This window comes from Spea bombifrons, chromosome 2, assembly GCF_027358695.1.
Source record: "Spea bombifrons isolate aSpeBom1 chromosome 2, aSpeBom1.2.pri, whole genome shotgun sequence".
Lineage (NCBI taxonomy): Eukaryota > Metazoa > Chordata > Amphibia > Anura > Pelobatidae > Spea > Spea bombifrons.
The window spans coordinates 57,282,080-57,308,243 of record NC_071088.1 but is presented as its reverse complement, the minus strand read 5'-3'; the positions used below and the strand labels follow the sequence as shown (position 1 = coordinate 57,308,243).

The following is a 26,164-nucleotide window of genomic DNA, read 5'->3' as shown; positions in this document are numbered from 1 at the left end:
CTTAAGGGGTTAGGCAAAAAAATTTGATAAGTTGCTTGATATATTTTATTACAGATGTGGCATTTGTCACATGTATAGAGAATAGAGATAAAAACATATGGGATAGAGAGATATTCTGAAGAGATGTGCTTTTACATAATATGTGCACCTGTAACCTACATTACAATAGAACATATTGTAAGTTCGTGCTGCAATTAACCCATAATGAAATAATGTGTCACGATTGTTCTCTTTCTTCTCTAGACCCCAAATGAGTCAAAACTGCTTTAAAGATTAAAAAACAAAGCTTCTAAAATGAATATACTCTTAAGTACACCTGATGGATCACAAAGTAAATGTGAATTCCTATGTTTATGATGTTAGAAGTAGCCTTGCCATGATGAATAATAACAGGAAAATAATTAAAAGTTGAATTAATGTGTCATGTCTCTCCAAGAATTCTTATAGTCTATTAGAACCTTCCCACGTTCTGTGTTCAGAGCAAGATTTTTGGGCATGCCTTTATTAAAATATATATACTACTATATATATATATATATATATATATATATATATATATATATAGTAATATATATATACTATATATTACTAATCTGAAATGAATCAACACTGTAAAACTAAATGAAAATGTCTTAATTACCCTGTATGATGAATGCCTAAAACTTGTAAGGACAGTGGTTTACAAAACATATATTTTTCTGTGTATTAAAGCTTAATATAATATGAAATCCATTTGTAATAATGACATAGATACTTAGTGAATGTAAATTTACAATAAACATTATAAATACAAGCATCTTAACCAAAGTCCACAAGTATTCAGAATTCTACAAATTGACTCAGCACAGGCTGCCATTTCTGTAGAGCTCAGGAAAGCACTCATTGTCCAGAACAATGGGTTTGTTGTCAGAAACAAAATCCTAACATTATGGAAACAATTATTTTAGATTTATAATCAGACTTTTCATGAAAATGTTTTCATGAAGCTTAATTTTTACAAATAAATAATCTAAATTGCAATTGACAATGTTGTGAGATGACAATAGGGAAAAATCACAGTTCCGACTCAGGGGTTGTTGCAAGGATGTAGCCACTTCCGTAGCGTCCATTAGCTGCTCCTCCTAAATCCAAAGGAGAGGCGTTTTCAGGGCCCAGGTATGTGCGATGAGTAGGCATTGGGGATGGGGTCTCACTGGGCACTTTACTTAAAATAAAGCGGGTTTCATCATTATCCTCCAAGTTGGAAATATCTTTCATCATGCGACCTTTTTTGTAGGAAACAGATAGTCTATTTGAGCCATCTGGTATCAGTTGAAATTGCCACAGAAGGAAGATAATAGGGAATGGAAGCAGGGCTAGAATTATAAGGCAAATGAGTAGTGAAAGTGCCCAGGGTGGATATAACAAATACTGCTCTGTGGCCTGAAAAAGAAAAAGGAATATATTCCTGATGACAAGGGTAAACTTGGGAAATAACTTTTAATTTGAATTGTAGATTAAACCTAAACACATCAGCTGTTGTTTTGTTAAGAAAAGGTCTAGTCTGAAAACTGCACATAAAAAAATGAAAATAACATTTAAAAGAAAACAACTTCCCTTATCCTACAAATCCTTTTTGGTATTTTTCGCTTTTGGCTTGTTTCTTATTTTCTTATTTTGGCTAAGTTTCTTATTACAGATGTGAATGCATTTGAAGCTGGATAGACAAACTGCAAAAGTTTTCTTAAAAACTGTGAATTAAGACAGCCTTGGCCCATAAGATGAGAGGGACCTAGATGAGGGCTTGTATATTGGTTCAAGATGTAAAAATGCAAATTGAATACAGTATCCCCATTGATATTGATAAAGAGGGCTACATTGGTTACAAAATGTACTAAAACATATCCATGCTGTTTGATGGTATTTATTAAGGTTATGATATAGAAACATTTGATAATAGTTTAATAATCATATTCTCCTCTAACCAGGAGGTCGACTACACTCATTTTTCTCCTTATGTGTCTACCAAATAAGTGGCTGCTTTTAATTTTACTTATTGTCTTATGTGATATTCTATAAATATTTAAAAGAAAACTCCTACTGTTGTTTTATTAAAGTATCAGATTCAAAATAAGTAGTAAACATATTGGGCTGTTTTGAAGTGGTTTGCGTTGTTAATCCAGCTGGACATTCTGACTAATGAAACTCAATCCAGGAACAGACTCCCTAGCATTGCCACAAAGAATTAACTTGGTGTAGCGATTGTGCAGGGAAAGTTATCCAAAATCACATGACCGACAATAATAGTAGCCTCTTGGTCCGCAGATAAAGGAAACTTATTGGAACAAAATTGGAACAAAATGAGATAAACAGGTTTTTGTCAATGCTTACCTATAATATTGTAGCACTATATTTCATGCTCATGTCAAAAATATTTATTCCCCTAGGACTTCTCTATTAATATATAATAACACAATACATACATTTCAGACCCTGTCTAGGAAGATCACACTCACCAGTTCCCTAATCCATGCACTGTAACCTGGAGGACTGATCCCAAGTTGGATAACACTAGCAGTCAGCAGAAGAGCCATGAAGATAGGTGAAATATATTTCCATGTATAAAAGTAGTAGGCATAGGGGCGGAATCCTAGCATATCTGTGAGTTCCTGCATAAACCTGCATAGGTAGAAAAAATCTGCTCTGTACATGGAACAAACATGACATCAACAAGCAGTGATTCTAGAACAAAATTGCTAAATGTTCATCCCACCATAGCAACGGATGGAATGGTTCAGTAAGTAGGATCATGACATTGGTGATAGGACAGATCTTATGATAAGGTACTCAGAGTTTTAAGAAGGGTAGGAGTCACTTTACGCATGACAGGTCCAGTAATATTAACAACAGAAATACATCTGGCTCATCTAAACTAATACAAGGAAAAACATATCTAAAACCAAAAGACCTGCTAACTCAGCCCGCAAGGTTGCCATAGATCAAGTGGGATGAGACTTAAGTCTGACAGGAGGAAGAGAACCTTCAAACACATATGTCTCCTGAATAGTCTGTATTATACATCTGCTAAAGGACCTCTGTCAATCCTAAATCCTTTCCCACAAAAGAAACAGGTTGGTAACTCTGCAGAACTCTCCTCACATCTAAGGAATGCAACTCAGACTCTTTCACATTCTTAAATGTTGGGCAAAAAGATGACAAAAATTATGTATTGATTCATATGAAAGATAGAGAGTTTCTTGGGAATAAATTCTGGTAGTAAGTGAAGTATCACGCCATCTTCCAAGAAAAGGTGGACAAGAGGACAGGGCTTGTTGTTCATAGATGTGATTGCTACCAGAAACACTAAATTCAATGGTGAGAGGGTAAAGGGAGGTCTTAGTGCCATCATTAGGAGTTTTGGACTGAGATCGTAATCTGGAGAGTGTCATTAAAAAAGGGTCCAGACCCAGAGATGAGGCGCCAAATCAAAGTCCCAAAAGATATTCAGTACAGCAACATGAGCTCTAATAGTGGCTAGAGACAATGCTTTTGAGAAGCCTGAGCAGAGGAAAATGAGATAAATTCCTAAGAAAGTACCATTATTAGAAGATCTTCCAAATGGTGGATATATTAGACGTTCCAAAAGGATGTTTATTACTCTATAAAAAATCTGCATTTGAGTACAAGAGTGCACTCAATCTCTAGGCCCTCAGCTGAAGTAGTGTTGAAGATGGGTGAAGCACAGGACCTTGAGAAAGCAGGTCTAGATGGTCCGGAAGATGGAGGAGTGGATTTAAGGACATCAACAAAAGATCTGTATACCATATTCTCCTCTGCAAATTTGGGGCAACCAGGGTGACATCTTCCCTGTCTGTCCTTATCTTCCTGATTACTCTGGACAGAAGTGGAAACAGATGGAATATGTATCCTAGACTGCCTGGTCAATTTTGGGTAAAAGCATTAAATGCCAGGGGACCTCCTTCAGAAGAAAAAGGGCTTCTGTATTTCTGCTTGTTATAAAAGCCATCAAGTCTATGTATGGTAGGCTAAAACAAATTATAGTTCAAATTTGAAGGCTTCATCCCCCAAGTGAATAGGATACCTGCTTAAATAGTCCGCTTGAAGATTCAGAGAACACTGAATGCGGACTGCTGCCAGAAGAGATTGTCTTCTGCCCAGACAAAAATGCATGCTGCTAGGTGCACTTGAGCAAAAGAAAAAACCTGCCTGTTCAGATAACCACCACAGTATTGTTGTCTGACTGAAGCAGCACCTATTTTTTTAAATAGGTCACTAACAGGCCTGTAAGGGTTTCCAAACGGCCAACACATAAATAACTGATGTGGAGAGAAGCTTACAAAGTTGACCAGGTTATCTGAATGGAGAGACTTCCTAGGCATTCTCCCCAGCTGTGTAGACTCGTGTCTCTTGAAATCACCATCTAGAGAGGGGCCTTCCAGAACAGATCTCTAGAAACATGACTTATCTTTACCCATCACTAAAGAGAAACTCTGATGTGGCTTGGGAGATAAACCATTCAGGTGAAAGAAGACCTGGAACAGTCACCTAATCTGGGTAGAAAAGTCTATGAAGGACAAGGAGTCTGGCCAAGGCCCAATAAACGGTGTATCTTTTCTAATGGAAGAAAATCTGTAAAGTGGCATCCACCATTGTCTCCAAATATATTAGTCTCTGAGAAGGAAATAGGTGTGACTTTTGAAAGTTCACACTTTCAACAGTCACAGCAGCGTTGTTGAAGAACTTGAATTGAACTGTTAACCTGCAAATGTAGAGTGGTGGGAGACAGGGTTGCCAGAAACAAGTTATCCAGATGGATGACTACCTTAACTCCCAGAACACTTGGAATCTTAGAACGTTGAATGGAATCTCACAAATCTCTGGGGGGGGGGGGAGTCGAGAGAACTCGCTAACATAGCCCGGTTAAATTCAACGTTCTTGTAATGATCTTCCGTGCTGGACTAAAAAGGAGAACCCTCCCCTACACAGGATGCCTAGTAATAGGACACAGAGGGTGCTGGTTGAACCCTTTTTGCTTTATTTTTAAGAAAGGGACCTTTGTGCACACAAGGCTTCTCCCTGTAGGATCTGGAACATCTACATATTTCCTGGTCTTTAGAAGGATGAAAGGAGCTAGACTTCAATCCAGGGGAACTTTTACACTGAGGTAGCCAGTATTTCTCTCCCAACAGGAACAGAATTCTGCATAGCTTATTCTTAGACACTGAGCCTGCAACCCAAGACTTGAGCCTATAAGGCTCTCTGTGTCACCAAGCAATTCCCTTTCCTCTTCAGAAGATAATGCCTCAAGTGATACTTTTGGGTTCAGAAGAAGAGCCAAGATCCATTCTTTCCTGCTTAGAAACTGAAAGGCCAAAGGAAGATGGCACAACTGATGTTGACGGAGGAAGGTGAGGCTTGAAGTTCAGACCAGAACCAGAATTGCCTACATTCTCTCTCTGGGTCTCGAACACGTGGCACAAATTTTGTATTTGGAATCACTTAGGAGCTTCTTGCAAGAAGAGATGCTACTTGTTTGGACCTAGAGGAGACCTTCCTAGGAGCTTCCTTTCTCAGTCTGTTTTTAAGTTATGGTAGTGATAAAACACAACTGCCAGCAACTGGCATCTGTCCATTTAATTATGGTACCTTTGGCCTAGCAAACATGCTCTGCATTTGAAAGACCATACGAGGCAAAATTAAATTTAAGGGCAAGCACGTCTGATGTAACAAGCCTGCATGCATTTGCCCAGAAGACCAGAGCCTACCTCCCCTTCCTACCGAAGGAAAAAAAGTAGCCAGCCCAATGACCCTCCTTAGGTGTAGTGGAAGCAGCCAGGGACCTGAGTAAATCCTTCACCTACGAAACATACCATGGGAGGGGAAATGCCTAAAGCAATGAATGAGAGAAGTTAATATAAATGGAGGTGTATAAAAGTATAGAAAAAATTCTTGCCTCTTTTTTTCTCTATTTTTGGACTGTTTGAATTTTTTGTAGTATATGGTATAAGTATATTTAATTTGTATAAGTATATTTAATTTTTTTTAATTTTTATTTTTTTGTATACTTTTATAAGTTTGTGCACCTCAGTTTATATTAATTATTGAGACTGTTGCATTTAATATTAAGTATTTTTCTGCTTTAGTTGAGTGCCTCTCTATACTTTTGTAGGGCCCCCCTTCTGACTGACTGGCTTTACTTCCCCAATTACTAGAGCATGCAGGGAGCAGGGAAATCGGTTCTCCCATGAACTTAACAACACAAAGAAGTGGTTAAGAGATACAGCTCGTACCTAGAGTAGGGCAGGAAAACAATGAAGGGGCAATTGGGAAGGGGATGTTGTTATTGGTTTTCATGCCCTATCTGAGGGAGGAACCACATCTCATATTAAATGCTGCAGGTAGGTTGTTACAGAGCTTCTAGCTCTGTGGACTTAGGCAACCACAGTTGCTTTTCTCTCTTCATGTAATCTCAGACAGACTCAATGATTTTAAGATCAAGGCTCTGTGGGGGGCATACGATCACTTCCCAGACTTCTTGTTCACTTTTATGCTTAAGATAGTTCTTAATGACTTTGGCTGTATGTTGTTGTTGCCATGCAGCAGAATAAAGTTGGGGCCAAACAGATGCCTCCCTGATGGTATTGCATGATGGATAATTATCTGCATGTGCTTCTCAGCGTCCAAGAGAAATGCAGCTCCAACCTTGCAAGGAACCTCCACCATGCTTCACTGGTTCCTGCACATACTCATTCTTGTACTGTTCTCAAGCTCTTCAGCAAAGAGACTTCCTTCTGCTACAGACAAATATTTAAAGTTTTGACTCATTAATCCAAAGCACCTGCTGACATTTTTGTACACCCCAGTACCTGTGATGCTGGCTTCTGCTGTCAGGAGGGAATCCAGGCTGTCAAACAAAAGCCTGATCTCCCGCGCAGCGGCAGGGATGTTTCCCTGCCGCTGCAAGAAGGGCAGGACGTAGCGGTACATAGAGGATTCTTTGAATGCATTTTTTGGACGTACCGTTACGTCCATAGGGGACTGAATGGGTTAAAGAAAGCTACAATAAAATATGTTTTACTTTTATTCTGTTGGTGTTTGGAGTTTCTTGTTCACTCTCATTCTAGAAACATAGGTAAATGAACACACACTCAAACATACAGTTACATACTTATGTTAACACACACACATTTACACATATACACTCATGGTAATACACACATACATGGTGCAGAAAAATGGCAGCGGGTGCTTTGGAATGATGATACAAAATTTGAAACATTTTGCTGTAGGAGAAGGCAGTAAGTTCACAGAAGGACTGGAAAGCGGTACAAGAATTAATGTTTGTAGGCTACAATGAAACATGTTGGAGGTTCCTTGCAACTTTGGGGCTCCATTCTTGCAAATTAAGTAGGAGATTTTGTCAGTGGTCTTCTCAATGCTGAGAAGTACAGGCAGATATTTATTCATCAAGCCATACCATCAGGCAGGGATGTGATTGGCCCCAAATGTATTATGTAGCATCACAACAACCCCAGACATACAGGCAAAATCATTAAGAACTATATTCAGTGTAAAAAAGAACAAGAAGTCCTGGAAGACTGCAAAACTGTGTGCAAGTGTATCTAGAAGAACTGATGCTGTTTTGGTCACACCAAATATTGACTTGATTTAGGTTTTTCTACTGTCAATGATAAAAATAAACTATTAAAATGCCTATTTTGTAGTACTCTTACAGCACATCATTTTTTCACACCTGCCTAAACTTTTACACAATACTGTAAATGTAATATAAGTGTTCAGGACCTCAGATCCCTTCTTGAGATTGAATCTGAAAAAGAAACCTTTGAGGTCCAAAGACGTTACACATTTTTCTGTGTTGGCCCCATAACAAAGTACTAGATTCCACTATAGACTTCATCTTCTTTTGGACCAATACAGTCATATCTTGTTAATGTATAGTTCACAGTTCTGGTTTTTTAAATCATTGTGGAGGATCATAGAGGTTCAACATTCTACTACTGTTGTATAAGATGTATATAGCAATCTATTTTAAAAAGTAACACAATATCCATGGCCAATGTTCCCTCTAAAGTAAACAAGATATAAAACTTAACAGTGACAAGTTAAACTATGCCTTCTATTGATACAGTATATGTTATACATGTAAATGCTGTTCTAGGCTTAAAGGTAAATTGTTAAAGTGCCTCCCACCTTCAACAAAATATGAGTTAGAAAAGTCAAGGTTTAAGGTGACTGACAGACATGGTGTAGTTTGATTCTTACTTCTTTGTGCCATAAACCCAAGCTACTGCAATGTTTTCCAGGATGACGACAATGGTGAGTGGTAGTGTGGCAGAGTAATCATCAAACATGTTGACGAAATAATTTCCCGAACGCTGAACAAAGATCAAGCCCAGCAGGAAGGCAAGGATGCAACAGCTGACTACAATTATTAGCAGAAAGAAAAATTATATGGTGAAATTATGTGTGGTGCACAAGTGTAACAGTACACACATGCAAATTATCCAGGCAACGTGCAGCAGACCGAGACAAAAAACAAATCTCATCCCAAATCATTTTTGAAAATTTGTACATAACATATAACATAGCTGTAGAGTGTAAGAGTTTGAATGTTTTACTTATGTGCTAAGCCGTAAATCTGCATTCCACAGATTTGTAGGAAGGCTGTATTAAAGGAAACTACTTATGTCACACTTACCCAACCTACAATATCTTTTTTTATTATTAGTTTTAGAGAGTGTGCAAAAGCAAAGTGTTGTGAAGGAATTGGTTTCATTCATCCAACTCTCATGAAAATGATGGTTACATTTCAACCCATTTTCTTGCTGGCTTAGATGTAATGTGCTAAGCCATTTAAGTCACAAACAAGTTTGAAAGTCTGTGTACTTTGTGGCCATGTAGGTGATTAAATCACAATAGCCAACTCTGCAGATGGCTAGTAAACTACAATCAATTCTTACAATATTTTATTAGCCTAATATCAGGAAAAGGTTTATGTACAGCTACTAGTATTTTTATAAGCATTTATGTTTTGAACTCTCATCTTATATATAAAAAATTCACACAAAAACACTTGAATAGATAACAGTTCTTGACCGTACCTCCAAAAAAGTGGAAAAGAAAAGAATAAATGTGAAGGGAGAGTGAATGGAATTAACAGAGGGTTGGAACTGAGGGGGAGTGAAATGTAATAGAGAAAAAAGAAAACATGGCTCGTCCCATAGGGTGTGTTGACAGCGACATAACAAAAAATACCACTGCCCCACTGGAAGAGGATGGGGCCCCAAGCTCCTCCTACACACACATACACAGTAATTGACTTAGACACCGACACACAGTGACATACTCTCTCTCACACACATAGTAACATACACACAGTCATATACTTGCACACACACTAACAAACACACACACTAACATACTCTCTATCACACACATACATACATAGTAACATACACACAGTAAGACACACACGCATACTCACACACAGACTTGCACACAATAACATAATTACAAATGCTCACACATACACACATGGTAACTATCATGAAACTAGGGCTGCAGAAGACTATTTACCCTGTTTGTAGTTGTAGTTGTTTCTTCAATTTCCAGGAGTATAATCATGCCCTGATGTTAAAAACCCAGTGGATCATCATTTCCTGTGCCCTGCGCCTGCCCGGCCTGCTAGGACCCCCGGCGATGCCTGCCGACAATTGAGACTGTGTCCCTACGGATGCCCGTTGTCCCACCACGTCGCTTTCTTGGGTTTATTCTGTGTTTGTGGTGGGCAATAATCGGAGGTGGTTACGGAGAGGGAGCTTGTTTGGGAACCCCAGTTTTATCACTAATCTTTAGGATTGGGGTTTACCCAGCCGCGGCTATGGAATGTGCAGAGTATTCCCAGGGAATGTTCCCGACGCTGTCGCTTAGGGTCCCAATGTCAGATCACGTCGCTCTTTGGAACATAACATCCTCAGACCCTAAGATTTCTATTGACTCTTTGTCCTGTGGGTATTGTTGGCCATAGAAATACATGGGGGCGCCGGGCTGTCTGGGCAGGGTATTGTTTTATTGATGTGATGCTCCTCACACAATATCATATTTACACACATACAGTAAGATATTTTAACACACACAGTTACAACATTTCACACACATACACAGAGACAGTAACATAATTACAGACACATGCTCACACACACAAACACAATACCAGATTTACACACACACAATAAGCTATTTTAACACACATACACACAATAACATATTAACAAACACAGTTACAAAATTACACACACATACTCACACACAGAGTGACATACTTACTGGGGAGGGGGAAATCCACTGGCTGGCAGCTCTTCCACTCCCTTGTGGTCCTCACACACTGCATGTGAGCACCGGGAAATTATGTAATATCGGATAGTGCTGGGACTGAGGGAGCAAAGCCCGCAAGTTTGGCTTGGGGTAAGGGGCTTGGCTGTGCTGGCATTGTGGGCCTCCACTGGACAGGGAGGGCCCGCAATGAGTTCTGTGGGGACTTCCATTTTATCGGTGTGTGTGTTGAGCGTAAAATAGGTCGAACTGAGCTTCATATTGTTACCAACTACATTTTGGTAGTTTTCATACATGTGAGAACTTTGAATCTCTGTCTAGATAAGGATCATGTAAAGCATTGACTCTTCAATAAAGATTGCATTCAAAATGTTTGCATTGGTCAATAAAAGCTGCCATGACAGAAGTTATATATAATAAAAAGTTATTCTGTTACAGTGTTTGCTACAGAACATAGATGTTCATGGCATTCCATTTTCCAATGCTTTAAACTAAATATTTGTGGTTTAAATTACCATTATACGTTGTGTCTGATTTGAAAATTTCTCATTTTTTGAGGTTCATTTGAACCCAAAGCTTAATTGCTAATCTGGATTTAAGCAATAGCGACTCCATTCAGGATTGGTACTCCCAATACCAAGCTACTTGAGAGTCCCTGTTGCCTAACTATTTATTTGTTGGGAGGTGAGAATGAAGAGACAAAATTGAAAAAGAGATGGTTCAGAAATGTGCTGCCTTAGAAAGGGAAAAAATGGTGGAATGTGAAGATGGACACAGGAATGTGGGGAGTAAAAGAGTAATTGTTCAGCATCAACAACTTCAATTATATATCTATCCACAGATTTGATTTCATAATATGTGCATTAATTGACTAAAAATGTGATTGGAAGCCCTATGAATGTTCTGTAGCCCACATGAACAAGTGAATACTTGGGCATATCATCAATATGGCACGGTTCTGCTTTGGAAATAATTTGTAGTAATTTAAATTTCTAATTAATGAAGCCAAGAATACCTATTTTAGGGTTTTTTAGAGCAACTTACCTGTCAAAACTTCTTTTCGTACTTTAAATGTGTCTACAATGGGTGTTATTATACCGGACATTGTGCCAATCATGCTTCCTAGACCAAGGTTAATCAACATGAAGAAAAACATAACAGACCAGAAGGGAGAAGCTGGAAAATGGGTCATGGCTTCGGTGAATGCAATAAAAGCCAATCCTGTTCCTTGCACTGCCTGTAGAAACAGCAGGAAAAAAAGAAAAGAATATTGTATATTATATCCAATCAATTAATAGTAAATATAAAAACGTTTTTTATTTTTATCATTTTTTTTTAAAAAAAGGCTAAAATTATAACAACTAAAAAGGCTACATCTCCTATAACCTTTATCATGATTCCGGTTGAGGGAGATGAGAGCTGTAGTGCATGGGGAGCTCATGAGGAAGATTTCTGTTTCCTGTGACTGCTTTATAGCGGTATCATAAAATAAAAGAGAAAGTCCCATGGCAAAAAAATTACAATGCAATGTTATATACAGTATTGTACTTTAATACAATTAGTTTAATTCAATTTTGATCCAATAAAACTTAGTTCATTTGCAGACCTGGAAGCTGTAATTATTGTCATTTCATTACTCAAATACCACTGGGGTATCTAGTTTTTAAAAATATATGGTTGTATTAAGCACACTGAATTGGCCAAGCTCAAAGATGTACCAGATAGAGCATAGGCACAGGATCACCAAATGTCAAAGATCAACTTTAAAAAATGCTATTGCCCCAAATGTGGCCCATTTGCCCCCAGACAGCCAGGCAAACCCATGCATGGGCGGTATAACTGTACTCAAAAGATGGTGCTGAACACATATTGGGGTGTTGTGTGACATTGACATATACCAGGACCTGTAAATTCATACTATGAAAGAAGAAAATTACAGCTATTTACAGCTAAACACGAGCACCGCAGAAATGTTAAAACAGCCATTGTCATGAAGGGTACAAAAAATAAAATCAGCCATGTCATGAAGATGTTAATCAATGTGTCAGTGCTTGGGTGTCAAGGTCCAAAGTAGAGACCCAGACGAAGCTACTCAACTGAGTACCCGCTAACTGCGGAAAAATTTTAGCACTTGCTCAAAATAATAAACTTTATTTTTTTATTTTATTTTTTTTAATACTTTTTTTTATATTTTTTTACACATTTTGCTGGTACTGGATGGTTTATCTAGTGACATCACTGCATAATTATTTTTAAAATGTTTTATATATTTTTGTTTCCATTTTTTTTTTTTTTATTATTTTTTGAATATTTTACTAATCACATTGTGATTAGAAAGCTGGGCTCCATTGACTTGCATGGTTGAATGCAGTACCTGTATTCAACCTGCAAGTGGAGCCAGAGTATTCTAGAGGGTCTGGAGACCATCTAGTGAACTCTTTCATCTTTATTGTTTTTTTTTCCCGGGCCGCCGCCATCTTGCTGATGGATCACCGGGAGCTGCGGCTGTGACCGCTCTGACGCCCCGGGGAGGGGCCAGACATGCCTCGACATCGAGGCATTACAGTAACACCGTTTAAGCGAAGAAAGTGATCGTTGATCACTTTCTAAGCTTATTTAATTTTTTGACGGTTCAGGACCGTCAAAGGTCATTAAGTGACCGTTTTTCCGTGACGGTCCTGAACCGGCAAAGGTCGTTAAGGGGTTAATCTAGTATTCTATTTATTAGCCTGTTTATTTGCTGTAAACTCTCCAGCTGTTTCTCACTTTTATTTGAAAAATGATCTACAAAAAGCTAATCAAAGATATGCTAACTAGATTCTAATATTTGTCCTGAGTTTAGAAATACCCAATGTTTTTGGGGGTTCTGCAAGTTATAGGGCAATAAGTACAAGTAGCATTTTGCTATTTCAAAACAATTTTTTTCAAATCTGGTAATCTTGTCTTCATATCCTATTTGGATTCAGTTTACCCAATCAAAGCATAGATTCTTTGAAAACTAGACACCCCAGAGTATTTGAGATGCTGGTATTTTAACGTTTTCCTTGCACTAATTCTATTACCAGACTTTGTCAAAGTTATATATTATGCAGGGTTTTTTTCCACACAAATTGTACTTCATCATAAATTTAAAGCTCATGGTATATGTCATTTCAAAACAAGAACCCAATATGTGTGTAGCAACATCTCCTGTGTACAGTGATATCACCCATACACAAATTTGTCAGGTCATTTTGGGCTAAAAGGTTAGATTTGGGATATGTGCAATTCAGTTTTTTAACTTGGAATTTTGACATGCTATCCTTCTGCCCCATGTCCTATTTTGGATGTCTTTAAAGCTGCTGTAAGTTAAAGTTGAGTCCAGAAGATGTTAGGGTGTCACGTCTCGTCCGGAGCACGCCACCAGGGTGCCCGAGGCGTCGCGCTCCCGTCCGAAGCGTGGCGCCTGAGTACCAGCTGCATCGCGGTCCCGTCCGGAGCGCGTCGCCCAAGTACCCGCGGCGTTGCGGTCTTGTCCGGGGCGTGTCACCCGAGTACTCGCGGCGTCGCGCTCCCGTCCGTCACCCGAGTAACTGCGTACCATCCGTCCACGTCGGGCAGAGTCTTAGCAGTGCCACTGCGTCCTCATACACGGCGGTTCACAAGAACGAACCGCCGCTAAGTGAAGGACGTATACAACGTGTGACAAACCCTGTAGCATGAGGGCCATACATGTCACATTTAGGGGTGCTAAGCACAGTCCTCTAGGGCAATCAGAGTCGGGAACACCAGCTTGTAAGAAAACAGCGCTTTATTTTAACTGCTCAAACCCCAAAACCAAATCATAAAAACAAAACCTAGCTCCCAATTGGAGCCCTCTCTACCTAAACTATGCTGGTCCAGACTGACCAGCCTAATCACCCACTAACTTGACCTCCCAGACAGACCCAGCTACGCCAGGCTCTGGAAAACCTCCCCAGACAGCACACAAAATGTCCAGGCAGGTATTGCCTCACTTGGCTCAGGGATGGTCTTCTTGTTCAGGGCCTCTCTTTGCCCTAGGAGGGCAGGGAACTTCCTCTTCCCCCAACAGCCTCCCTCAGTATCAAGCTCCAGGGGTTTTTAATGCCCACCACCTGTGCCTGATGCCGGCCCTATAGGAATCCCGGACCGGATCCTGCAGATTTCTTGCCTCCTGGAAAACCCGGCATGGAATTTAGACAGAATGGGGAAACGGAGCATTGGCCCACCCTGCTCAACAATTGCTCCAACCCAGGGACCCATATGTATAATCTGCATAGCAGCTGTACCCAGATGCCATGCTAATCATCTCCCTGGGGTTCACAGTGTCACAAACGCTACACGCCACACCCCCTTCCTCTCCCACACCCCCATGGAGGAGACAAAACGTCTATTGGACGTCGTCAAGGTTGGGGGCGGGATCTAGAAGGGCGGCTGATTTAAAATACTTGTTCAGTGCTCAGTTGTTCTAATGACTGCGCTGTATACTTACCTGCTTAACAGTGTTCTCTGCTGGATTTCTGTTGCCGACCATTGCATGTATTTTGACCTCGGTGACCTCTCTGCTCCTGACCCGGATTGCCTGACCATTCTCTGTCTGATACCCGGTACCGACCCTTGCTTGTATTTTGACCTCTTGACCTCTCTGCTCCTGACCCGGATTGACTGACCATTCTCTGCCTTTTCCCCGGACAATACTATCTGTTGCACTGTGCTGTCTACTCCGCTCCTACCCAGGAGTCGTCCATACCTTTTGATAACACTAAAGAGACTGATACCTCATTCCCTGCATCCTGGTTTCCTCCCCTGTTCAAACGTAATATAACAACTGGGCCCTTATAGAAACTGCAGGGTTAGCTGAAGCTGTGACTGCCCTTGCCCAGCAGATGGTGACATTCACTCAGTCCTTACATGAAGTCCAAACAGGACAGAATCAACTGCAACAACAGATAGTACAAATGCAAGGTGCTCTCAATGTTCCCGGTGAACCTCCTCCGTTACCCCCTGGGATGCCAGAGCCACCGGTACTACAAAGAGCGACTGCACCAGAACCGCAGGTGCCCTTGCCAGAACGATACACCGGAGACCGCATGAAATACAAGACTTTCATAACCTCGTGTCAGATCTTGTTCGGCCTCAAATCGAGAAACTATACCACAGATTATATCAAGATCCACACGGTTATCTCGATATTGTCTGAGGAACCACAACTCTGGGCCCATCACCTGCTCTGCAGCAACAGCCCTGTACTGGAAACGTGGACTGGAAATGTGGACTTCCTTCCGACAGGCCATGGATGCCCTATACGATGAACCTTTCAGGACCACTTCCGCTACAAGTGCCTTAAGGGCCCTTTGTCAAGGCAAAAGACCGTTAGAAGACTACATAGCAGAATTCCGGTGTGTCTCCCTAGAGACAACATGGAATGAATCAGCACTGCATGACCAGTTACGGTTGGGTCTGTCGGATTCTATACGTGATGAACGACTGTCAATTCCTGCCACCCACGGTGTTTCTCCACCTTCACCCCATCATGTGTCTCTCTCCATTTCATTGCAGTGGAAGGGGGATTCCGTCGCTCTCTCAACGATGATTGACTCTGGAGCCAGCAGTAACATACTCGACACCAGCTTCACCCGTCCAGAAGAAGACGACACCTTCACTCTCAAGGACTATATCGACGAGAACCTAGCCAAAGGCTTCATCAGACATTCCACATCCCCTGCTGGAGCAGGGATATTCTTCATTCCCAAGAAGGACGGCAGGTTACGTCCTTGCGTTGACTACAGGGAGCTGAATAATGTGATGATAAAAAATTGATACCCTCTACCGTTGATCCCAGAACTCATGGAACGTGTTGGCACCGCCTCTTTCTTCACCAAAATAGACCTGAGAGAAGCGTACAATCTGGTGAGGATAAAAGAGGGACATGAATGGAGGACAGCTTTCAGATCCTGATACGGACATTTTGAGTACCTAGTCATGAATGATGTGTTCCGAGACATGTTGGATCAGTTCGTTGTTGTTTATCTGGACGACATACCGATTTACTCTCCGTCGCTGTTAGAACACAGAGACAACGAACTATACGCTAAACCCAAGAAGTGCGCGTTTGAAACACAGTCAGTAGAGTTTTTGGGCTTCATATTAACCCCTACACGGGTGGAGATGGATCCAAAAAAGGTCAACGCCATCCTTCAGTGGCCTTCCCCGATGGACAGGAAGGGTGTTCAGAGGTTCGTCGGTTTTGCAAACTTTTATCGGAAGTTCATCTGGAACTTCTCCAAAGTCAATCAACCGATCACCGCTCTGACTTTCGTCAAACGAAAGTTCTGCTGGACCGAGGATGCTCAAAGAGCTTTTTTTTCCCTGAAGGAGCGGTTCACGTCAGCCCCATATTGATCCATCCGGTACATCAAAGACCTTACACGCTGGAGGTTGATGACTCAGACACCACTGTCGGTGCTGTTTTCTCGCAAAGGGCTGATGCCGGAGACTCGCAAGGTGGTCCTTGTTCTTCACCAGGTTTCAACTCCACATTACCTACAGACCAGGTGCACAGAACACCAAAGCGGACTCGCTATCCTGAATGTGCGACGTACCCTTGTCTCGTCATCAAGACGAGGAGACTGTGTTACGACCCGGGCATTTCTTGGCTTGTACCCGCTCTTTCGGCAGATGAGACAGCCACTCTTTTTATTCACAATATTTTTCATTTACATGGATTACCGGAGACCATCGTGACCGATAGGGGGACTCAGTTTACTTCGCCAGTGTGGAAGGCCTTTTGTGATATCCTACACATCCACCACTATATGTCCACGTCATTCCATCCACAAAGCAACGGCCAAACCGAGCATACCAATCAGATGCTGGAACAATACCCCCGTTGCTTCACCACCCATCTCCAGGATGACTGGTATCAATTGCTAACTATCGCCGAATTTGCATACAACAATCATATCCACTCCTCCACGCGTCTGTCCCCCTTCTTTTCCACATATGGATTGCATCCATCCATGCTCCCTGGTTCCCCGATCCCCAGTGTCGTTCCTTCAATGACAGAACGGATAACGAATATAATCGAGACGCACAAGATGTTACGCAACACCCTCACCAGGGCACAAGAATGATACAAAGCACAAGCAGACAGATGTTGTTCCGCTGCCCCCATCTACAAACCAGGCGACAAGGTTTGGCTGTCAACCATCCATGTCAAGATGTGCTGTCCCACAAAGAAGATGGGACCCCGATACATAGGCCCGTACTTCGTGATACGTACACCTTCATCCGTGACAGTCGAATTGCAATTGCCTGCAACGACGAAGATCCATCTAATCTTTCATGTCTCGTTACTGAAACCCTGGCACGATAACCCTTTCCCGGGACGACCTCTTGATCCTCCTGCTCCAGTTACCATAGACAATACGGAGGAATATGAAACAGCACGTATAATGTATTCCAGACGATACCAGGGACGCCTTCAATACCTTATTTGGTGGAAGGGATATGACATTAGCGACAATTCATTGGAAGACGCCCCGGGATCTACATGTAGAGGACCCGATACGTGCTTTTCACTCCGGCCATCCCAGTAAACCAGGCCCCTTGAGGAGCCGGAGGCCCCTCCTCAGGGGGGAGCCTGTCATGGTCCCATCCGGAGCGCGACGCCAGGGTGCCCGCAGCGTCGCGCTCCCGTCCGGAACGCGTTGCCCAAGTACCCGTAATGTTGTGGTCCCGTCCGGGGCGCGTCGCCCGAGTACTTGCGGCATTGCGCTCCCGTTCGTCATCCGAGTAACCGCCGATAAGTGAAGGACATATACAACGCTGCACGCCACGCCACCCTTCCTCTCCCAGACCCCCATGGAGGAGACAAAATGTCTATTGGACATCGTCACAGTTGGGGACGGGATCTAGAAGGGCGGCTGATTTAAAAAGTGAGCACCGATACTTGTTCACGACTAACGACTGCGCTGTATACTTCCTGCTTAACAGGATTTCTGTTGTCGACCATTGCATGTATTTTGACCTCGTGACCTCTCTGCTCCTGACCCGGATTGCCTGACCATTCTCTGCCTGATACCCGGTACCGACCCAAGCTTGCATTTTGACCTCGTTGACCTCTCTGCTCCTGACCCGGATTGCCTGACCATTCTCTTCCTGATACCTGGACAATACTATCTGTTGCACTGTGCTGTCTACTCCGTTCCTACCCAGGAGTCGTCCATACCTTTTGAGCACACTAAAGAGACTGATACCTCATTCCCTGCATCCTGGTTTCCTCACCTGTTCAAACATAATATAGGGACATCCCTTTTGGTAACACCCCCTGAATGTCATTCCCCAATCAAAAAATGTCCCCAAATTTTGTCTGATTCAAACAGCCGGTTAACAAAGTTTGTTGCCCTAATACAAACACGTCAAAAACAAAACAGAAATTATATCAGAATCAATTCTGCTTGCCGTGCACAAGTCTAATACTAATACACTCTCATTCTCCTCCCCACTCTTCCTCTCACAGATCTGCCCCTCTCACAGTTCTCACAACTCTTCACAACTCTTTGGCTCATTACACTCTCTGTCTCAATTTAGGGAATAAGTGGTTCTCTACCTCTGTACTAGGGTATACTATGCTTACTCTTAGCCAAGAGGATAACTCCTCAAAATGTACCTTTTGTTTTGGGCTGTGGCTAGTGGACAGGGGTTTACTAGTTATTTTTGTGAGTTAATGAAAGATTTTTCTTAAAAATGGGAAGACAAAGAAAAAAAAGATTGTACCTTCCTTCAACCGATGTGTTATGGTATATCATAGTTACCTTGTTAAGTTCATCCTCTAATAAGCAGGCTTCAAGATGCAAGTTTTGGAAATTATCTTCTTTAACAGTTTTGATGACTTGATACATTTCCGCATAGTCAGCTGTTGTCAGGTGAGAAAAATTTACATGCGATGGAATAAGATCATAGCTTAAAATGTGAGAGTTGAGATAGCCAAGAATTTTTTCTGCATTACTGGAAGATAATATAAAACAAGTGTTAAAATCTGAAAAAAGGACCCAAATAAGTAATCCTTTAGAGAGAACAAATACAAAGTTGTATATATCAAATATAATTTGGTCTTACATGAAAGAGTGTGTTATAAAATTTACAGGACATGATAATATATTATTTCACAAAATATATTTAAAGTTATTTTTTTTGTTTTAAGCAGGGTTGTGTAGGAAGTTTACATTTTTTGGCTACTACAGAAAGAGGCCAAGTTTAGAAAGGCCAGTTTTAAACAAATATGGATATTTTAAGGAAAATTCATTCATAGCCAGGTCATTCATTCATTGCTGGAGTGGCATTGTGTTGAGTGGCAAGAAATTCACAGAACCAAGTGCTATTTTAAGCCAAATAATGTGCTCTACTGGCACTTTTTTTACTTTCAGATTTCAACAAGGTGCCAGGAATCATCCAGGATATAGTATACATAGTATAAAGATCTGTATCTGGCATCTCTCCCCTGAATGGATACTATAGTATGCTGTGAATTTTTTATGTAGCCATTTCGGCAGGTACACTGTATGATCAAAAGTATGTGCTCACCAGACTATCACACCTATATGAGGTTGTTGGACATCCAATTCCAAAACTTTGGGCAATAATATGTAGTTCAACCCTTTGTAGCTATAACAGCCTCCACAAGATTTTGGAGTATGTCTATGGGAATTTATACCCATTCAGCTGATAGAGCATGTGTGATGTTGGATGTAAAGGCCTGGCTCACAATCAGCATTCCAATTCACCCTGAAGGTGCTCAACTGGGTTATTGTCATTTGTGTTCCTCCTCATCAAACTCATCAAACCATGTTTTTATAGGCCTTGCTTTGTGCACAGAGTCACAGGAAAGCTGGAACTGAACATGCCATATGATTGGGAAATTAGGTGTTTGCCTTATTCTTCAATAATATTTAACATTTAATGTCAGCCATGTACTTTCCAGTAACTGGGATCAGTACGTATTTTTTTATTATTTTTTAAATACTTTTTTTAGAAGCACCATATTGGTAAGTCTACTGCTATTAGTCCCTGAGGACAAAATATGTTTGCAAGAGCCCCATGGTTGATGAATGTCCTCATTCCATTATCAGTTTATCATTTTCACTCATATGCTATATGACCAAAAGTATGTGGACACTTGACCATCACACCTATCCGAGTTTGCTGGGTATGCAATTCCAAAACCATGGGCATTAACACTAAAGAATGAATGGGAAAGGGCAGCTGCTCTTCATCGGTTGATGCCAGACGAGCCCCCTGCCGGCGACCAATAGAGTCGCTCTTACGGACCTTTAAATCCTGGCGCCAAAGCCAGGTTTCCTGCTTAGTGATTCCTCACCCTTATAAAGCCAAAAATGAGCATCGGGTTAGAGTGTTAGGGATTTATTTTTCTCACATTATTCGTTTTTGTTTTTGGTCAGAGTGTTAGGGATCTATTTTTCTCACACCATTAGCTTTTATCCCTTGTGGATTCTTGTATTAACCCCTGCTATACTACAGAATACTTAAAATAGGCTAGTGGCAGCGACCTGAATGGGGGGGCTGGAAAATGAGCTAGAAGATATTTAAGGATTTTGTCTTAACTAATAGGCTAGCCTAGTGTATATACGAACACGAAGCAACGAAGATTCTTTGCCTTATTCGTCTTGGTCTTTGTGTACATTTATTTGTTTGTTTGTTTCACAAATGAAAATGCAACAGTCCTGTTAAGTTTTTATGTTCTCCCGTATATGAATGCAGAAGTCTAATATATACCCACAAAATGTATTGTTGAGCACCTGCCTATGTGTACTTACTGAACCACACATTTTTCATTCATCACATTGGCTTTGAACCCAAGCACAGCAAACACAACAAGGGTCGCCAAGACGGACGTGAAGAAGTTGATAAAAGAGACCAGAGCTGCATCAAATTGGCAGTTATTGTCTTGCTTGTTGTAGCTGGAAAATGCAATGACCCCACCAAATCCTAGTCCAAGAGCAAAAAACACTTGTGTGGCTGCCTCTCTCCAAACCTGAGGGTCTAGCATCTTCTCAACCTGAAGTATGAAATGGGGTAAGAAGCAAAAAACTAATAAATAACCCTCTGCATTCTTATTATTATTATAAAATACATTGTTAATAAACTATCCAAAAATATATATATTTTTAAAATTAATATTAAAACCATTATCATTCGCTCCCCTTTACATCCTCTATAAACAGTGAGCTGATAATTACTTAAAAAATGAGCAAGATACATTTTGCCTTTTCTACAAGGGATTTATTCTTAGCAGTCCATTAAATACACCTGAAAAAAAATAGTATTAAGGCTCTGTGTGGGATGTAGTGTCAACCACGATAATGTTGTGTGCTAATATCAGCCAAATACTTAAAATAAAAATAACACTTTACCTTTGGGGTCAACATGTGAAGAATGCCATCAACAGACCCCCGTAACAACAACACACGGACCAGAAAACAAATCAGGACTACGTATGGAAAGAGAGAGCTGAAGTACATTACCTAAAGAAATAACAAATAGTGAGTAAGTAGGAAGGCAACGTATTAAAACACCAGGGTAAGGAAGCAGAGTGATTGCCATAGCTGGGACCTCTGGTTTTGACCTAGACCATGCCTATCCCCCCCATTAAGACTGTCTGGGGCTAGTCCCACCCCATGTGGCACTAGCCCTGCCCCACATATGACTAGTCCCACCTACAATGGTGACTAGCCATGTCCCCTGTGAAGACACTCTCCCAGAAGAGGGAGAGCTCTAGCTAGCCATTTTTAGGAAGTTACCAGGTATCAGAATGGGTTTCATAGCTAGGGGCTCTAGTAGCCTAAAGAAGAAGGTAGTTTTGCCATTATGCATTTCTTTGGATGTATCTCAAATTGAGTATTATGTACAGTACCAGAGTCCCCTTCTCCAGAAGAAATTAGTGTTCAGAAAAAGACTATTAATATGGTGAATACCAATTTTATAATTATGATTATAAGATTATTAAACGACCCCCCAAAATCTGAATATTACCGTATTTGCTCGATTATAAGACGACCCTGATTATAAGACGACCCCCCAAAATCTAAATATTAATTTAGGAAAAAAACAAAAAGCCTGAATATAAGACTACCCTATAGGAAAAAAAGTTTTACTGGTAAATATTAATTCATGTAAACAATTTTTTCATATTTAATAAAAGCTATGATTGAGAAAAAAATATATTTTTTTATTTCCTTTTATTTGCCAACCTGCCCCCCCCAGTTATGCACATGAGTTGCCACTCTGCCCCCAGAAATGCCTTAATCCCCCTTTATTTGCCACTCTGCCCCATGATGTGCCTTTTAACCCTCTATATGCCACTCTGCCTCCAGAAATGTCTTATGCCCTCCTATATGCCACTCTGCCCCATGATATGCCTTTTAACCCCCTATATGCCAGAGTGGCATATAGGGGGTTAAAAGGCATTTCTGGAGGTATATATATATATATAACTGCTAACAGCAATCAAACTCCTATCAAGCCAAGGCAGCCAGTACATGCTGGAACCTGGGGATGATAGGAGTTTGAGTACAGCCTCCCTATGCCATGCTACCACCCCCCCTTATACATCCATGCTATCACACACACACTCATTCACAAACATTTAAATACTCATTCATTCCATTAATCACACATACACACACGCTCAAACCCCCCACCCCCTTACCTGAACTGCAGATCTCCCACTCGCAGACTTCTGCAGGGGCCCGGCTTTGCGAGCAACTTCTCTGGCCCCGCCCCCAGAGGAAGGAGGGGGAGGCAGAATTATGTGACACTCTGCTAGCTTCCTGCTGCTAATAGAAGAGACGCTGCTCGGGACCAAAGCACCGGTAAGCAGCCTGGCCCCAGCAGACAGTTTTTTGAGGTCTAATTAGAAGACGACCTCGATTATAAGACGAGGGGTATTTTTCAGAGCATTTGCTCTGAAAAAAACCTCGTCTTATAATCGAGCAAATACGGTAATCTATGAAAAAAAGAAAAAGCCTGAATGTAAAACGACCCTATAGGAAAAAAGTTTACCAAGAAAATGTTAATTCATGTAAACTATGTTAACAATTTTTTTTTAATAAAAGCTATGATTGAGAAAAATATTTTGTTTTTATTATATTTTTTTTTCAACCTGTCCCCCCCAATTATGCACATCTGCCTCCAGAATTGCCTTATGCCCCCCATTTAACACTCCCCCCCTCCCTCCTCCAAACTTACCGGAGCTTCTGAGTCCCCGGTGCGTAGTCCGGGCAGCGTGTAGAGCTCTACTCGATTTGCGTACACAACTTCCGCTGCAGCTGGGAGGAGGTGCAGTAAGCAGTGGGGGTTGTCTGCGTCCATCGCGCAGACCTTCCCTGGTTGTCAGAGATCACGGGGAACTCTGATTTCTGACAGCTATCATTTATTAATATATAGCATTCTAGAAGAGGTGGTAGAGGTTAATATAGTGAGGAAATTTAAACATGCACGAGATGGGCAAGGTCAAGGACCAAAGTCTGAGGTTTGCACAGGAGATAAAGATTGGCAGACTAGGTGAATGTTTCTTATCTGCTTTCAAATTACCGCATTTGCTCGATTATAAGACGAGGTTTTTTTTCAGAACAAATGCTCTGAAAAATACCCCTCATCTTATAATCGGGGTTGTCTTATAATCAGACCTCAAATGAGGTCTGACTATGGGACTAAGATCCAGATCCCTCGCAGCGTTGCAGGGAACCTGGATCCTCCTGTCTTATGCACCCCATTTAACACCCCCCCAAACTTAGCGGTGCTTCTGACTCCCTGGTGTGTAGTCAGGGTAGCGGGTAGACATCTACGCGATTCGCGTAGGCAACGTCCGCTGCAGCCAGAAGGAGGTGCGATCTGTTAAATGGGGGGCATAAGGCATTTCTGTAGGCAGAGTACTCTATGATATGCCTTTTAACCCCCGTAATGCCACTCTGCCTCCAGATATGCGTTTTAACCCTCTTGATGCAACTCTGGCTCCAGAAATGCCTTTTTACCTTCTATACGCCATTCTGCCCCCTGAAATGCCTTATACCTCCCTATTTGCCACTCTGCCCCATAATATGCCTTTTAACCCCCTAAATGCCAGAGTGGCATATAGGGGTATAAGGCATTTCTGGACGCAGAGTGGCACATAGGTGGTCAAAAGGCATATCATGGGGCATAGTGGCATATAGAGGGTTAAAAGGCATATAATGGGGCACAGTGGCATATAGGGGGTATAAGGCATTTCTGGGGCAGAGTGGCAAGCCTAGGGGCAGATGTGCATAACTGGGAGGCAGGTTGTAAAATAAGATAAAAACAAAAAAATATGTTTCTCAATCATAATTTTTTTATCTTTTATTAAAAAAAAACAGTTTACATAGTTTACATGAATTAACATTTACTAGTAAAACGTTTTCCCTATAGGGTCATCTTATATTCAGGCTTTTTCTTTTTTTCCTAAATTAATATTCAGATTTTGGGAGGTCGTATTATAATCGAGCAAATACGGTACATATTTTTGTTTCTGTGTTTGATTATGAATCCTTCAAAACCAACTTACCCCTGTCACAGACAAATATGCTGACATGAAATGTTTCACCATTTAACAAAGCATAAGTAACTTAGACATAAACCATTCTCATGGTTATACAAACTGAGAATGGTTAATACATTTACTTTAAAAATATAAGCTCCCTCTTACTTTGCCAGATGATTGGATGCCTTTGATCATGGCCATTCCAACAATGCTCCACGCACACAGTAGACACAGTGTCATTTTCCAGTTAAGATTGCCTCCTTCTGAAATATTATCTGAGATATCTAGAGCTTCCCTATACCAGAAATATGTTGTGGCTGAGCTTTTATCACATTCTGGTTCCACCCCTAAAACAAAAAAAATACAATACATTTTGAACAATTAAAATATTATTTTCTTAGTCAATATAAATCAATAGATTGGGTTCTATGTACAGTGGGGCAAAAAAGTATTTAGTCAGCCACCAATTGTGCAAGTTCTCCCACTTAAAAAGATGAGAGAGGTCTGTAATTTTCACCATAGGTACACTTCAACTATGAGAGACAGAATGGGGGGAAAGAATACAGGAAATCACATTGTAGTATTTCTAATGAATTCATTGGTAAATTCCTTGGTAAAATAAGTATTTGGTCACCTACAAACAAGCAAGATATCTGTCTCTCACAGACCTGTAACATCTTCTTTAAGAGTCTCCTCTGTCCTCCACTCGTTACCTGTATTAATGGCACCTGTTTGAACTTGTTATCAGTATAAAAGACACCTGTCCACAACCTCAAACAGTCACACGCCAAACCCCACTATGGCCAAGACCAAAGAGCTGTCGAAGGACACTACAAAATTGTAGACCTGCACCAGGCTGGGAACACTGAATCTGCAATAGGCAAGCAGCTTGGTGTGAAGAAATCAACTGTGGGAGTAATTACTCGAAAATGGAAGACATACAGGACCACTGATAATCTCCCTCAATCTGGGGCTCCACGCAAGATCTCACCCCGTGGTGTCAAAATGATCACAGGAACGGTGAGAAAAAAATCCCAGAACCACACGGGGGGACCTAGTGAATGACCTGCAGGGAGCTGGGACCAAAGTAACAAAGGCTGCCTTCAGTAACACACTACGACTCCAGGGACTCAAATCATGCAGTGCCAGACGTGTCCCCCTGCTAAAGCCAGTACATGTCCCGTCTGAAGTTTGCTAGAGAGCATTTGGATGATCCAGAAGAGGATTGGGCAAATG

At 41.2% G+C, this 26,164-nt stretch overlaps 1 protein-coding gene across 3 annotated transcripts in view; it reads right to left on the bottom strand.

The window, feature by feature from the left end:
* Positions 1 to 805: 805 nt before the first annotated feature.
* The window catches only part of SLC6A17 (solute carrier family 6 member 17), a 50,446-nt gene continuing 25,087 nt past the window's right edge, over positions 806 to 26,164 (bottom strand). For all 3 annotated transcript variants that reach the window (XM_053454293.1, XM_053454292.1, XM_053454294.1), the window contains exons 5-12: positions 25,094 to 25,275; positions 21,786 to 21,896; positions 21,189 to 21,430; positions 19,170 to 19,362; positions 11,398 to 11,590; positions 8,284 to 8,443; positions 2,496 to 2,658; positions 806 to 1,422 (exon numbers count right to left, since the gene is read on the bottom strand). In XM_053454293.1, coding sequence (XP_053310268.1) covers positions 1,054 to 1,422; positions 2,496 to 2,658; positions 8,284 to 8,443; positions 11,398 to 11,590; positions 19,170 to 19,362; positions 21,189 to 21,430; positions 21,786 to 21,896; positions 25,094 to 25,275 — 1,613 coding nt within the window. In that variant the 3' untranslated portion in view covers positions 806 to 1,053. The remainder of the gene's footprint in view (positions 1,423 to 2,495; positions 2,659 to 8,283; positions 8,444 to 11,397; positions 11,591 to 19,169; positions 19,363 to 21,188; positions 21,431 to 21,785; positions 21,897 to 25,093; positions 25,276 to 26,164) is intronic.